The sequence below is a fragment of the Primulina huaijiensis genome, chromosome 12 (genome assembly GCF_012295235.1).
Source record: "Primulina huaijiensis isolate GDHJ02 chromosome 12, ASM1229523v2, whole genome shotgun sequence".
Lineage (NCBI taxonomy): Eukaryota > Viridiplantae > Streptophyta > Magnoliopsida > Lamiales > Gesneriaceae > Primulina > Primulina huaijiensis.
Window position 1 is genome coordinate 5,913,742 of NC_133317.1, and position 14,188 is coordinate 5,927,929.

At 32.6% G+C, this 14,188-nt stretch overlaps 2 protein-coding genes across 3 annotated transcripts; both read right to left on the reverse strand.

Annotated features, from left to right (window-relative positions):
* Positions 1-1,745: 1,745 nt before the first annotated feature.
* LOC140989894 (glutamate--glyoxylate aminotransferase 2) lies at positions 1,746-6,000 on the reverse strand. 2 transcript variants are annotated; one of them, XM_073459404.1, is made up of 14 exons: positions 5,772-6,000; positions 4,877-5,058; positions 4,611-4,676; positions 4,416-4,533; positions 4,124-4,205; positions 3,947-4,034; positions 3,715-3,873; positions 3,448-3,621; positions 3,228-3,359; positions 3,023-3,088; positions 2,625-2,689; positions 2,461-2,552; positions 2,207-2,363; positions 1,746-2,109 (listed from the first exon to the last, which is right to left on the reverse strand). In XM_073459404.1, exons 2-14 carry the CDS (start codon positions 4,991-4,993, stop codon positions 1,980-1,982), a joined length of 1,446 nt encoding a protein of 481 aa, XP_073315505.1. In that variant the 5' UTR covers positions 4,994-5,058; positions 5,772-6,000; the 3' UTR covers positions 1,746-1,979. The 2 variants fall into 2 exon arrangements, with proteins under 2 accessions (XP_073315505.1, XP_073315504.1); XM_073459403.1 differs by having other exon boundaries at positions 5,793-5,999.
* Positions 6,001-11,387: 5,387 nt separating this feature from the next.
* On the reverse strand, positions 11,388-13,930 carry LOC140990233 (tryptophan aminotransferase-related protein 2-like). Its single transcript, XM_073459833.1, has 5 exons — positions 13,673-13,930; positions 12,816-13,122; positions 12,308-12,588; positions 11,880-12,181; positions 11,388-11,796 (listed from the first exon to the last, which is right to left on the reverse strand). Exons 1-5 carry the CDS (start codon positions 13,789-13,791, stop codon positions 11,591-11,593), a joined length of 1,215 nt encoding a protein of 404 aa, XP_073315934.1. The 5' UTR covers positions 13,792-13,930; the 3' UTR covers positions 11,388-11,590.
* Between the last annotated feature and the right edge of the window lie 258 nt (positions 13,931-14,188).

Here is a 14,188-nt window from a genome sequence, read left to right on the forward strand (position 1 = left end):
TATATATAAAAGTTTAAAAATGAAAATTCACCATAACATGAGCAAAATTGAGAAAAAAATGCTAGTTACATAAGTAAAAATACAAATTCACGTTATAAAAAATACAGATTCACCGTTAACAAGACTAAAAAAATGCAAATTAACTCGATCCTAAGTTCCCCTTATTTTTATATAGATTGCCTTTGCTATATAAATGGAAACATGATCAGCAAAAATTCCCACAAAGATCACTGAATAAATTAGAATTTATTCAAATCAAATCAAATAAAGAAAGTAAATCTAATTACCAAATACTTGCATCAATGTACCCGCCATAACCAAGCGCCGCATACAAGAATTCAACAAACGTTGATCGTTAATAGAAGATTTATCGAAAAATAAATTTAATTTATTACTATTTTAAAACCTTCCACTATTTGTTTATGAGAAGAAAAAGAGATGATCGAAGGACTTCGTACCATAGAACGGGACAAAGAAATTCAAAAAACTAAACAAAAGAAGGAGAAAAAGAACTTCAGAAATTTACTCGTTTAAAATTTTTTCTGAGAATCAATACGAATAAAGTGGAGAGTTATCTAAAACTATTCCGACACGGGCGTTTGGAAATTCTTTGGTCTTTCCCATGATTACAATAGCGAATCGGAGAAGATGGTTTTCGTTTCCTAGGGGCCGGCGGGCATTGCAGTACTCTCGGAATTTTCGAGTTTGGAGAAGTTGGAGTCATGGAACCATCTTCTTCTCCATGATCTTCATCTTTTTCCTCCGTTGTTTCCGCCTTTATCATGGGCCTCACTGGACTGTTCAGAGATAGGACAGCAATTCCACGTCTTTCGGTCTCCGCAGCATCTTCCTCGGGTTGATAGGTCTTTTCCGAAATACCCATATCTTACCTTCGTATCGAGATTTTCGAAGAGTTTTGAAAATATACGCAGAGACTGGAGTTGGGAAAATCTTGCATGAAATATCTTGAGACCACAAGGGTTGGAAAAAGTTGAATATTTATTGGTTCGAAGGTGAAATTTGAGTGACAATGTGACATAAAAATTTCTCAGAATCGAGTTTTGTGGTATATATAGTGGAAGATACCTACTAGGACCGTGAAGCTTAGTATTTTTTTTGAGCTATGAAATTCTTATGAAATAATTATTGAATTCATTAAAAAAAATATGTTACAAATTATTTTAATTCTATATAAGTTTACCCTTACTCTGGTACATATTAGTTAGCTACAATTTTTTAAAATAAATTTTGGATTATTGAATAACTAATATTGGACAAGTCAACGTGACCCACACCCGTGATACCAAGAGTCGAGGAAATTTATCAAGTTAATGGATTCAGGAATAAACCAATTAAATACTTCTTTAAACGTAATTAATTGTTCACACGTTCATGCACTTTCTCATAAATCAAATATGAGAGTTTGCACACAAAGAGAACGCGTTTATGCCCCCAGATGGATCAGGAATTAAGTAGAAATTATAAGAAAACTTGTGTTTTAATGGTCCTGATTGATTTATATCATGTAAATCATATGGGAGAAATTCGTCAGAGCAACAAAAAAATCAGGTTGATGCCAGTTAACACAAGCTACCCTCGGGGTACTACCTCCGGAGCATCCAATGGTTCAAATTTTTATCATGGTCAAGAAAATGTGGGTGAATGTTTTCTGTATGGGCAAAAAAAATTGGGTAGTTGAATGCTCCTCAGGGTATTACTCTGATGTCGCGCCGAACCAACCTCAATGCCAGGCAATATGTACTAATATGCTATAACAGGAAGCCCACCAATTTGTCTGTAGAATGTATAATATTCGACAGAGCTGAGTTCGTTTACAATTCTATTAAGCATAAGGTAACTGTAAGATTCATGTCTTTTTGAACAAAATGAGATAAAACGTAACAGCATATGATAAATTTTTGAACAGGGTAGCGTGAGATTCACTACGTGAAGGCAATATGCAAGACATCCATAACCTTTTACATTCTGGAATAGCCTTTGTAGTCTTCATACTGCTCCATGAATTCGTCGTTGAATTTCTTGAAACTCGCCATAATTTCAGGCATATCTTCCTCAGCTGGTAAGATGGTGGTTCTCAAATGAAAAACCCTGGTAATAGGTTGCTCAATTAAGCATCGTTTCAAATGCAATTCTCATAAACTAGACCGTGAGGACACAAATATTGGTGAAGTATGGATAAACTCACCCTTCCTTTTGCCCAAAACCTGAACCAGGGACCGTGGAAATGCCTGTGGCTTCAAGAAGTTTGAGACAGTAGAAAACATCAGGTACTTTACCAGCCTTTTTAGCAGCCTCTATCGCTTTCGGGGGTAACCGTATTTGTGGGAAAGAATACATGGCACCTGAATTATATTTACAATAGAATCAATAAATTTTCTTCGGTCAAGAAAATGGAAAACTATAGGTAATTGGTTTCATAATCTCTTAAGTGTACTCTACCTTCTGTAAAATTGCAAACCACATTTCTACAGCTATTGAATCCATCTGTCATTACCCGAGCCCTCCTCCTCAATGACTCTAGGATACCTTTGCTGAATAGGGACCAAAAAACAATCATGAGAGATCCCACATTTGCATATATGATTATGGATACAAGAACATACCTCTCGCTAATAAATTTTTCGTACGAGATATCTCCAGGTTTAAGAGGATTCACCATAAGTCCCATCTACAAATGGAATAATACAACAAACAAGATTTTAGCTCCGTTTTTCGAAAATGTAAGCCGGAGAAATTACCTTGACAGATTTGTGTTGTCTGATAATTCATAAGGTTCCGCGTGGATTGATAGAATTTGTGGAGAAGGGGTTTGATTCGAGTAAGGAGTTCAGGAATGAATTTCAAATGACACCAATCTTGACTTAATATAGAATATATTAGAAATTCAATTGATTTTATCCATCCAAATAAGTCAAGAAATGTGAAACACATCACTTCAAATCTACCAATCCAAGCACAACCTAAACGTCATTGACAAACAAATATGCATTATTTGACTTACAAATATTTGTCCAGGGACGGTAGGACTGAGTGCTATGGAGGCAACCTTGTATATCTCATCTACTGTCTGAAATAACCAGAGGCAAAAAGCATGAGAAAGGGATTAAAATCCTGTATGTATATACATGAATATCTGCAGACATATTGCTAGATTAAGGCCTTAAAACCTTGAGATTTTATGTAATATCTAATATTTCGCTTTAAACCTTTGGAGATATATTGGTCATCTCGAAGTATCCACCACGTTGCCCGCATTCTCCAAAATAACCTTTCGAGACAGTGTGAAAAGAAACAAGTTCAAGCTCTTTGCTTATTGGTGGTCCCATATCCATCAGAACCTTTAGAGTATTGTACAACGAGAAGCCATCAGCGCATAAAAGATCTAAGAAAATTATGTGATAGCATTTAACATTAGATTATATATACCTTCCTTGAACTTATGAATGGGCGCTCATCTTGGTACACATTTTGTTGATAAACTTCATCACCAATCAATACCAAATTGTTTTGGTAACAGAATTTCAACACTTCTTTGAGATTTGCTTCACTCAGACACTGTCCAGTAGGGTTTCCAGGGTTTATGATCACCATGGCTCTTACCTTACCACAACCAAAAAGTTAGAAGATGCAAATAGAAAACCTAATCAGATATTTTTTACGTCAATGTTAAGAAGAAACCAAAATAATGCATACCGTAATTCCTTGAGACCGAGCTTTTGCAATGGACTGATTAAGGTTCACAGTGTCAAGACCCCAATTTGCAGTCTCTTCAAGATAATATGGAACCAGAGAACCACCCATTAAAGATATTGTAGCTGAGTAAAGAGGATATTGTGGGACAGGGACCAAAATCTATGAAACAAATTTGTCAGCAATCTTATAGCATAAAATGCACAAGGGTACAAGAAGATCCGAGGAAAATTACCCCATCAACCGGGCCACGAATAATGGCATTTAAAATCTGCATGACTCCTTTGCTGGCACCGTCTGTTAGAAATATGAGTTCTGGATCACTGCCATGAATACAACAATTTAAATAATCAATTTGAATTCAATAAATCCAGTATAAAAAAAGCCTTAAGCATCGTTCAAGTATTACAACCTTGGATATCCATCACGTCTCTCAATGAACTCTGCAACTTCTTTCCTCACTCCAGGAAGTCCACGTGAATCGCTGTAAGCACCTGATCAATTATAAATATTTGATTGGCCTTAACTTACACCATCTTCCATGTTACAACGACCCACTAAACAATGTCATGCTTAATAATGAATTCAGCTATTCTTGATGCATTTCCTTTATGTGGAAAATTCAATCTTCACAAGACAAGCAGATTCAGATACATTATACAGGTTCTATAACAGAACAAAAATTGAAACTTTTCAAATGTTACCTAGACCCCCTGGAGTCATTGTAAGATAATGCTTGGCTCTAGCAATAGCATCAGCAGGAAATAAGAGCCCCACATTTGGATCATCGAGCAGGAATGGAGCTTGGCAGAGGGCAATCACCTGCATCATTCTTTCTACTAAATAAAAAAACCACAGTGGCAAAAACAACAGAGAAACACACACACACTATCTAAAACCTGCCGAGGAAAGGTGAGAGGTTTCTGCCCGAGAGCATGAGGATTGCCAACATTGGTGAAAATGATCTGCAGTCAGAATAACAAGATTGTGAGACCGCGAGAAAAGCACCAGTAGATAATTCTTTTAGTTTATTTCTGTCGAATACTATCATTTATATTCATCAACAAAATCCATCATATTTGAAACAATTTTCAAGGGGATAAAAAAAAGCCATTTAGTAACAAAAATGGTACTATAAGCCCCTGTTATGACAGGTAATATTTACCTTCTTCCCTTCCATCTGAAGCTCAGAAGCACGAAGATACAGCTCTCCTCGGACAGCATACTGACATTTCTTTACATTTTCATTCAAATTCTCGTAATCCATTGACTTGGACGACATGATGCAGCGCGAGCTTTCTCACAACCGGGCAAATTATCAGATACGGAGAGCTAATTGCTATGCACCTGAAAATTGTGCAAAGAAATTCATTTATTTCGTCTGGGAATAAGGTGTGAATATGCAAGACAAATTCTGAGAATGGCTAAAACTCGCATTTCCAATAGCATCTTTGGCATCCCCCATAAACAGAGATACAAACTCTTTCACAGTAGCCCATTTACGAGCAATATTTTCAAACAAACGCATCTAAAAAGTCCATAGATTGCTAAAGAATCACGAAATTTTAAACGAGCTTTCTTAAACGAATTATTAATTCAATGGAATTTAATTAAGCACTATTCAAGAATTTCAGACAAGCTAAGATATACGGGGAAAAAAATTATCACAGAGAAAACGAAAACACATACACACTAGCAAATCATTCTCCATGCAAAAGAAGATATAAATACTTTTTTCCTTCATGTGGAGCTCTAATCGAATCACAGTTAACCAGGGGCGGACCCAATGGGGTCGGTGGAAGAAAGAAAATATAATGCTTAAATCTTCTAAAACATATAAGTTACGCCTCGATTCCGTGAAGCCACAATCCCGGGGTTTCTGGGTCGGCCCCCACATAAAACACACAACCGATCAAGAAAATGAGGAGAAAAAAAAAATCAATCTTTATAAACGTAAACCCAGACTTATATCCCCCAAGAACAAACAAACACCAATTGGCATGATTGAGCACTGCTATATATCTTCTTGATGCGTTTATTTTTCTCATGAGCATGTTCACCGTGAAGAGTAGCGTAGCTACCTCTGAAGCTCTCCTGGGTGGGCTCTGTCACATAAAAACCCACTGAAAACAAATGGATGTTTTATTTTTTGGATATATTTTTGGAAATCTGCATTTGTAAAGTGGATATTCATGTTTATGTGGCAAGATGAGAAGACATATATTCTGAGGAAGAACCACAACCACTGAAGAGGGTTTGATGGATTTTTTTGGAATTTTGGGGAAATATTTTGGAGTTTGTGATAGATGAAGAGTGGCTCAACTTCAATTCAAACTCAGTTCTTATTTGCGGATGCAGTTTATCCTTAAATTTCGTCAAATGATAAATTCAATATAAAATATGATGACATAATAACAAAATCGCATTATATAATTATTGTACTTTTAATATTAGTCTATAATTTATAAAACACGAATAAAAATAAAATAAAAAGATATTATTTAATACATTTATTTTTATTATATCTTTATTCATATAATTTTTTTTACTCTATTTATTAATTTAATTTTTTAGAAATAAATAATATTTATATCCACTAATTTTGGTTAATTAAAACAACTTATAAGTGAATTAATAATAATTTATATTTTTCAATAAAAATCATCATCTCAATTTTATAAACACAAACTAAAAATAAGATTATTTATTATAGACATATCACAAAATTATAACTCGTCACTTAATCACATTTTCAATCAGAAAATTGATCAATCAAAGTAAATATGTGGCGCCCCAAACCTCGCCACGTAATTATACAACATGTGACGTCATATGCATAAAAATTTTATTTTCAACGACGTAATAATATAATGCATATACGATAAAATAGTGCAATCACCACACTATCTACGTCAATGCAGCAGAAACAGTATAATAAATACACACATACAACTCAAATAAGAAAATAAACTATACTGTCTCTATCTACTATCAACTACAGGACTGTTTGATTAGACACATCTAGTCCTTCACCACTATCTTGTCTCACAGCATAGTCATGTAACCTGGCCAACAGAAACAGCCCCCAAAGGGTGAGCATACACAACAATCATCATCGTAATACATAACAGTTATATTCTCAACAATATAAAATATAACTGGAATGATAACAGAAATACTCCCTTTGCTGTCTCTGGACAATCAAACCACCAACGATATCAACGTCATCACTCCCATACTACTGCAACAACAACATCGACGATACGTCACACCCCAACACCGGCGACAGCAATATCGTCGAACGAATAACATCAACGATACGTCGCACCCCTACTCCGGCGACAGCAATATCGTTGAACGATAACATCGACGATACGTCGCACCCCAACACCAGCGACAGCAATATCGTCGAACGAACAACATCAATGTGACGTCTCCCAACAAACGACAGCCAACAATATCAACGATAATAAACATCAACAGATATAATATCAAATCACTCAATATTAGTGATTTATCATCGTTCAACGCAATAGTATTCATCAATACTAAACAATAACAACATATGCTCGTACGTCAACACGTACCTGATAATCGAGTATATATAAAATCTGGCTATTTCTTTGATCCTGAGGCTTGTGTTGTATCTAAATAATTCAAAAACAATTATCAGATCATTGTCACCGTAGCAACACAATTATAACAACCTCAATATATCACATCAAATAGCCCAACAACAATTAATTCAACAAAATATAAAACTCGATTATAAATTCTTATCGTTCAACAATTTAATATTCTAGTGTATTTAATTCACAATACTACCATCAAATACACCCTAATTAATTTAACATCAAATAATAGGCTATTTTACAACATCCGTCAAGTTGTGAAAACTTTATATCAACATGTAGCCTATACTTCGTAGACTCCGAATATACAATCAGAAGTAATAACAACTGACAAACAACTCTCTAATCTCAATCCAACGATTAAAAATCCCTAATTATAATAAATTGGGAAGAATTCAAAACAACAACACAATAATCTTCTCTACTTCGTTAAGATCATACACTATTCAACAATCTTCAATTTCAGTATGATTTAACAATTTATCGGATTATTCCAGAAAACGACGAATTTCAAACATCACAAAAGCTATAAAATTTATACCTCAAATCGAAGACCTCGTGTCAACGATTCCAGAACTTAAGTCGGTTCATCGATTGGATAAACCGATAAGTCGCAAGATCGAAAAGAAAATCGAAACACTATATCACCTCATATCTGCTTTCACCTCTCTGTATCGTTTATCACATATGAGTTTGGAATTCCACCGACTCAAATAATGAATTAATTTTTTTTAAATATTATATTATATTATATTAATAAAATAAAATAATATAATATAATAAATAATATTTAATATTTTAACATCGGTATATCCTTTTGGATCAGTCAAACGATCACATTTTTCAAAACTCAAAACATGAAACTTCTATATCTTTCAGTGTTCTATGTTATATCCAAATCTCAAATCATTTGGACTTCATATGAGCAAGATATGTCACTAATTACCATTTTGCTCTTAAAATTAATTAATTATTTTTCAATTTATTTACGAAAATGTCATCAAAATAAATTGAATATTTTTCAACTTATTTATAAAAATGCCATCAATACTATTTTATAGTTGTAATATTTAATTCAGCATTACAAAATATGTCATCACTTAATCATATTTTCAATCAGAAAATTGATCAATCAAAGTAAATATGTTGATGCTTATCTATAATTATTCCACGTTCAATAAAATTAGTTTAATAATCTCAGTTTAATTTATCCACATGTAATCACATCTCATTATTCCATATCCAACGTTTTTAATACGAGTGAGTCTAATGTGAGAGCGTCTCACGAATCTTACCGTGAGACGGGTCAACCCTACCCATATTCACAATAAAAAGCAATACTCTTAGCATAAAAAGTAATATTTTTTCATGGATGACCCAAATAAGAGATCCGTATCACAAATACGACCCTTGAGACCGTCTCACATAAGTTTTTGCTTTTTAATAATCACATTTTTTTATCACAGCAAATCACATCCATCCAATCAAACGGGCTTAAGGGGTTTACTTTAATTAATTAATAATATATATAATCTAATATCATATATATTGGTTTTTAATCGATTTTATGATTTTGAATTGCATTGAATATTTAAATTGTTTAACAAAATATTGCATTCCACCACTTTCCACGAGGTAAGATTAGAGTTTTTTTTTTAATCCTTATTCTTAAATTATGTAAAATAGTAGAAAATTTTATAATAGCACAAAACATCCGTTTTTATTATTATAATTATAATATTAATCTTCAATTAACACCTTGTTTACCAATTAGAAATATAAAACATAATAAATTTTAAATAACATTATTATTTGATGAAAATATTACATAAATTTATACTAAATATAATTAAAATTTATAAGCTTACTTTCCTAAAATATCCAAAACGTTTCCCTAAATATTAAAAATGTCACGCAGATTTTATATGCGTGTCATGATATTATACCATGTACGTATTGTTGGCATGCATTCGTGTTGTCCATGCGACAATTGTTAAATATATTGAATATGTCTCTGCTAAGACTGTCTCACGAATCTTTATACGTGAGACATGTCAACTCTATCGATATTCATAATAAAAAGTAATATATTTCATTTCATTATATTATATTAGTTTCATTATATTAGTTTATCATTATCGATGGACTAAAATGAAACCGTCATTTATAGATAATAAATAAATAAAATTATAATGAAACTTCTGAAGATAATCCAGAGCCCTCTCGCTCCCGTAGTTATAATTTGTGGTGACATTAAAATTGAGATTTAGAAATTTATTTTGTCTTAGTCTGAGTCACGTGAACTGGGAAACTAATTAGGCCAAGGGTTTCTTCTAGTACTCTAGGTTATATATTATAAAGTGCTTAATAAATCTTGAACTCGAGATCTCGATTTAAATTTGATGTCAGATGAATTATAAACAACAATCTCAATCCGTTAACCTACACATTTTTTTTTTTTTACTTTCTTCACTTTTTTTAAGGCCCTACTTTGATCCCAAAATCAATATTTATTCTGGTTCCAACCAATTATAGGATTAGCTAGCTAGAACTAACTTATTTGAATGGTGTTTGGTTGAGCTTATAAGCATTCTTAAATACCTTATAAGTTGTTTGAGAGGTTATAATATTTGAAATTTTGTTTGGTAAAATTTTTTAAAAAAACAACTTATAAGATGTTTGACAATTTATAAGTTGATTAAAAAAAAATACCTCACCCTCACCTTTTTTAAGATCTTATTTGAAGGTGTTTTAAAGACAAAATTATCCTCATATATTTTATAACAGTTCATCTACCTAATATATAAATAGATTAATAGATAATAATAATAATTAAAATTATATTTATTATTATTTTTAATAAAAATTCTATGATAGATATAATTATGATTATTATATTATTAATATTGTTTTATTTTTAACAACAATAATTATTAATTAATATAAATACGTGATTATTAACATTATAATCATATTATAAATATTTTGTTGTTATATTAATATGACTAATTACAATTATATAAATAATAACTATCATTATCATTTGTATATTAATATTATCGTTACTTTAATTATTAATAATTATAATATAATTATACAATTATTATTGTAATTAATAATCATTATCATTATCATTATACTAATATTATTCTACTGCTAATATTATTACACGAATAATAATAATAACAATTATTATATAAATTATTTACTAATTGTTAATATTATTAGTATTATTATATAATTATTATTGTAATTAACAACAACAATTATTATAATTACTATAATAATTAACATAAAAATTAATATTATTTTATTAATAACAATTATTATATTAATAAAAATATAAAACTATATATTAAATGTACATGTTAAATTAACCATGTTTATTAGTTTCATAATTTTATGACTTTTGGTAATTATCATAACAAAAAGATCTCGTGGTACAAAACACGTTAATAATTTTAAATTTCATTACCTTATTTTATACAAACACTTTAATAATTTATTTTTAAAATAAGATCATACAGCTTATAAGCTCATAAACAACTTATAAGATATGAGATCTTATAATGTGCTTTAAATAAGTTTACCAAATACTCTCTTAATAAATTGTATCTCGTGAATGATGACACTAATCAAATAATTAATTAAATTACAAAAAAAATGTGATCCGAACGGTCTCAGTTTTACATCTAGTTTCTTATTTTTAGGAAGCAAAACCAAAACGTATGTGATAAATCTTCAACTTTGATTTCGACTTTAAAATCATAAATGAAAAACAGATTTTGATTTTTCCAGTTAAATCTTACCACGTCCGTTCATTACGTTTCATATGTAACGGTTTTACGGATTTATATTCATGAATATTTACATAATAGGACCTGCGCCCATCGTCGCCCATAACTAGTGAAGCTCAACACAAGTTCTATGCTGGAGCTCCGCTGACAAACACGATCAATACGTGAGACAGTTTCCAAAGGAAAAAATAATATGATTCTCAGAGGTATCAAACGTTTTGCCACATTCATTTCAATGTATATAAAAACTTTCTTGACTAATGCAATCATTGTTTTTAACAGATGTTGTATTATAGACGATATTTAAACATTACATTTTTAGATTGCCACCATGACAAGAAATGGTCCAAGTGGTCCATAAATTTGTAGTAATGCTGTTGCAAAAACTTTTCCAAAGCCCAAGTCCTGTCTAAGTCAAAAGAGACTCCCAGTACAAATATGAAAATAGGCTTAAAGTTCTGAATTTCCATTGGAGACCCCGTGAATAGTAGACAACCTCTGAAGAAATAGATCAAATTCTGCGTCCCTAGCCAACATGCTTATTCTAACATACTCTTGATCACTACCGAATCGCCTCCCGCTTCTTGTCAAAATCTTGTGCCCTCTTAACAGTTTTTCACAGTCAATGCCCTCCTTGCATTTCAACCACGCAAAAGCTGTGGAATAACCGGAAATCATTGATCAGTACATGTGACATGTTCTGTGTTTTAGTGATTCAGTTTTCGGAAAAGTATGTTACCGGGGTATGTTTCAGTGAAGTCTCTGGTGAAATGGCAGTACTGTAGGGGAAACTTTGGGACATAAAAGAGTTTGTTGCTCTTGACAGAATCTCGCAGTTTCTTCCACCTTTCAGCCATGAGATTGTGGGTGTATTCGAAGAAATTTTTCAAGTCATGAGGCTTGAATCTTTGGCAGCTAGTAGAAATCACTTCAAGGATCTTGGCAGCTCTGAGTTGGGCTTCTTTTGACACTCCAATCGTGTTGAGTTCGATGAATTTCACCATCTTTTTAGCTACATTTTCATCCCTAACAAGAGCCCATCTTCATAGAATAAAAATAACCAAACAACAATCAGCACAGATAAATGAGATATAAGCTCTGAGGACATTCTTTGCATACTAGATTTTTCCTGGCTAATCGATTAGCAATACAGTAATTGTGGCGTACCCAATTCGTGAACCTGCATGGCCAGTGCATTTGGAAACTGTAAACAACATAATGTCATGATCTGCTGGAGATGTGATGGCTGTGTATTGTGGCCAGTAGTATGCAAAGTCATGAACGAGCACCCCTTTAGCTCCTTTAACCACCGGTACACGTATAACCCCGTCAGGGTTATTCGGAGATGTAACCATCTCTATATATGGTCCATCTTCATCAAAGCTACGTGCATCACCTCCCCATTTGAAGAGCCTAGAACGCAAAAAATCCATGACCTCAGGATACGACTGCAAGAAAACCGCAAAAGACTAAATGAGTTCAATAAAGATCGCAATATTTTCGTCACACCAAATCATTGGAACACAATTGTACTTTTCCATGCTAGAAACAAAAACCCGAGACAGGAAAATATTTGTCTCAGGACAATGAAACAGTATACTCTTTTCTTGATCCATTTTGCTTCAATCATATAAATCAAGATCTAAGGCAATGATTTGATGCATATTAATCTCACCGAATAATATGGAGCAGCCGACACAACACTGATAGGATTCGGCTCATTTAAAGAATCACAAAGGGCATACAAGGCCGCCTGAATTAACTGACTTGAACCTGTTCCCACAACAATGTAATGATCTTGGACTATTGCGTTACCGACCACGTTGTGAAGCATCTTTATTTCTTCCTCAAGTGTTGGCTCCAAAAACCAGCACAGGTTCTTAGCGTTGGCAAAATAACTGAGAGATTGGTAGGCAGGGATTGTGACTGTGCACTTGCTGCCAACATTCTTCCAGTAAGATTCATACATTGTAGGATCACCACTGTCACATGAAAAGGAACAAAAAAAAAACAGTTAGAGTCATTCTCAATTTATCCGCTAAAGAGAGATCAAATCTTGGACCCATTGTATTGGTTTTGAACCTAGTAAAAAGACGATCACATACCTATTATTATCAAATCACCAAACTTTTTCCTCCCAACAATCAATAAAGAAATAAAAATAGAACCTTCAATTGCTAGAACGACTAAAAGAGTAAAAACATAAAGAAACACAAAAAGTGAGGCATACATAGTGGGAAATTTTGATATAAAGGCCCATTAACATGCACCTCACCCATTATACGGCGGCACAATGTTTTATTTCAATCTCCAGAATCATTAACATCGCCTCAACATTATAAACACGCAATAAAAAAAGAACCCCATATCAGTAAAACAGTAGGAATAGTCGAATAGCAGCACAGGCAAAAAATTCACATTCCACGAAGCCTACTGCACAGTGTATATAATCTTGTCGACTACAAAAACACACAAGCATCAACGAAAACCCATCAAGAATGCGCAGGGCAACACACCATTGGAAACACTTACTGATCAAGATTGATAATTTCTTCAAAGGAATGATTTTTCACGGAGCCATTTTCTTTTTCTTCAGCAACAGATGAAGTATTTGAGCTTTTTATCACAACTGCCTGCTCTGTGCCGCACATATCGATTATTCTGTATTATATTTTGTGCAATTTTCTAATTCTGAAGCGAATTTTCACTCTTTTACGGCTGCAACAAGAACATCTATGTTTTGCATATTTTCATGACTGTTTGCATCGGTTTTTATAGGGAATTAATGCATCCATGTTATTTTCTCCTCTTAAAAGTTGGTTTCCTCAAAATAAATTGATTGGAAAATGTATAATGGTACACATGGTAAGTATCATCATCATGATATCTATGAACTACTAATTAATACCTATTACAATTTAGTAAGTATTATAGTTATCTATTACAATTCTCTCAGTAAATATTTGGACTAATACAATATCCTGCAAAAATATAAAATACATTAGTCAATCACCTATTACGATTTGAGTAAATCTTTTATGAAACGGT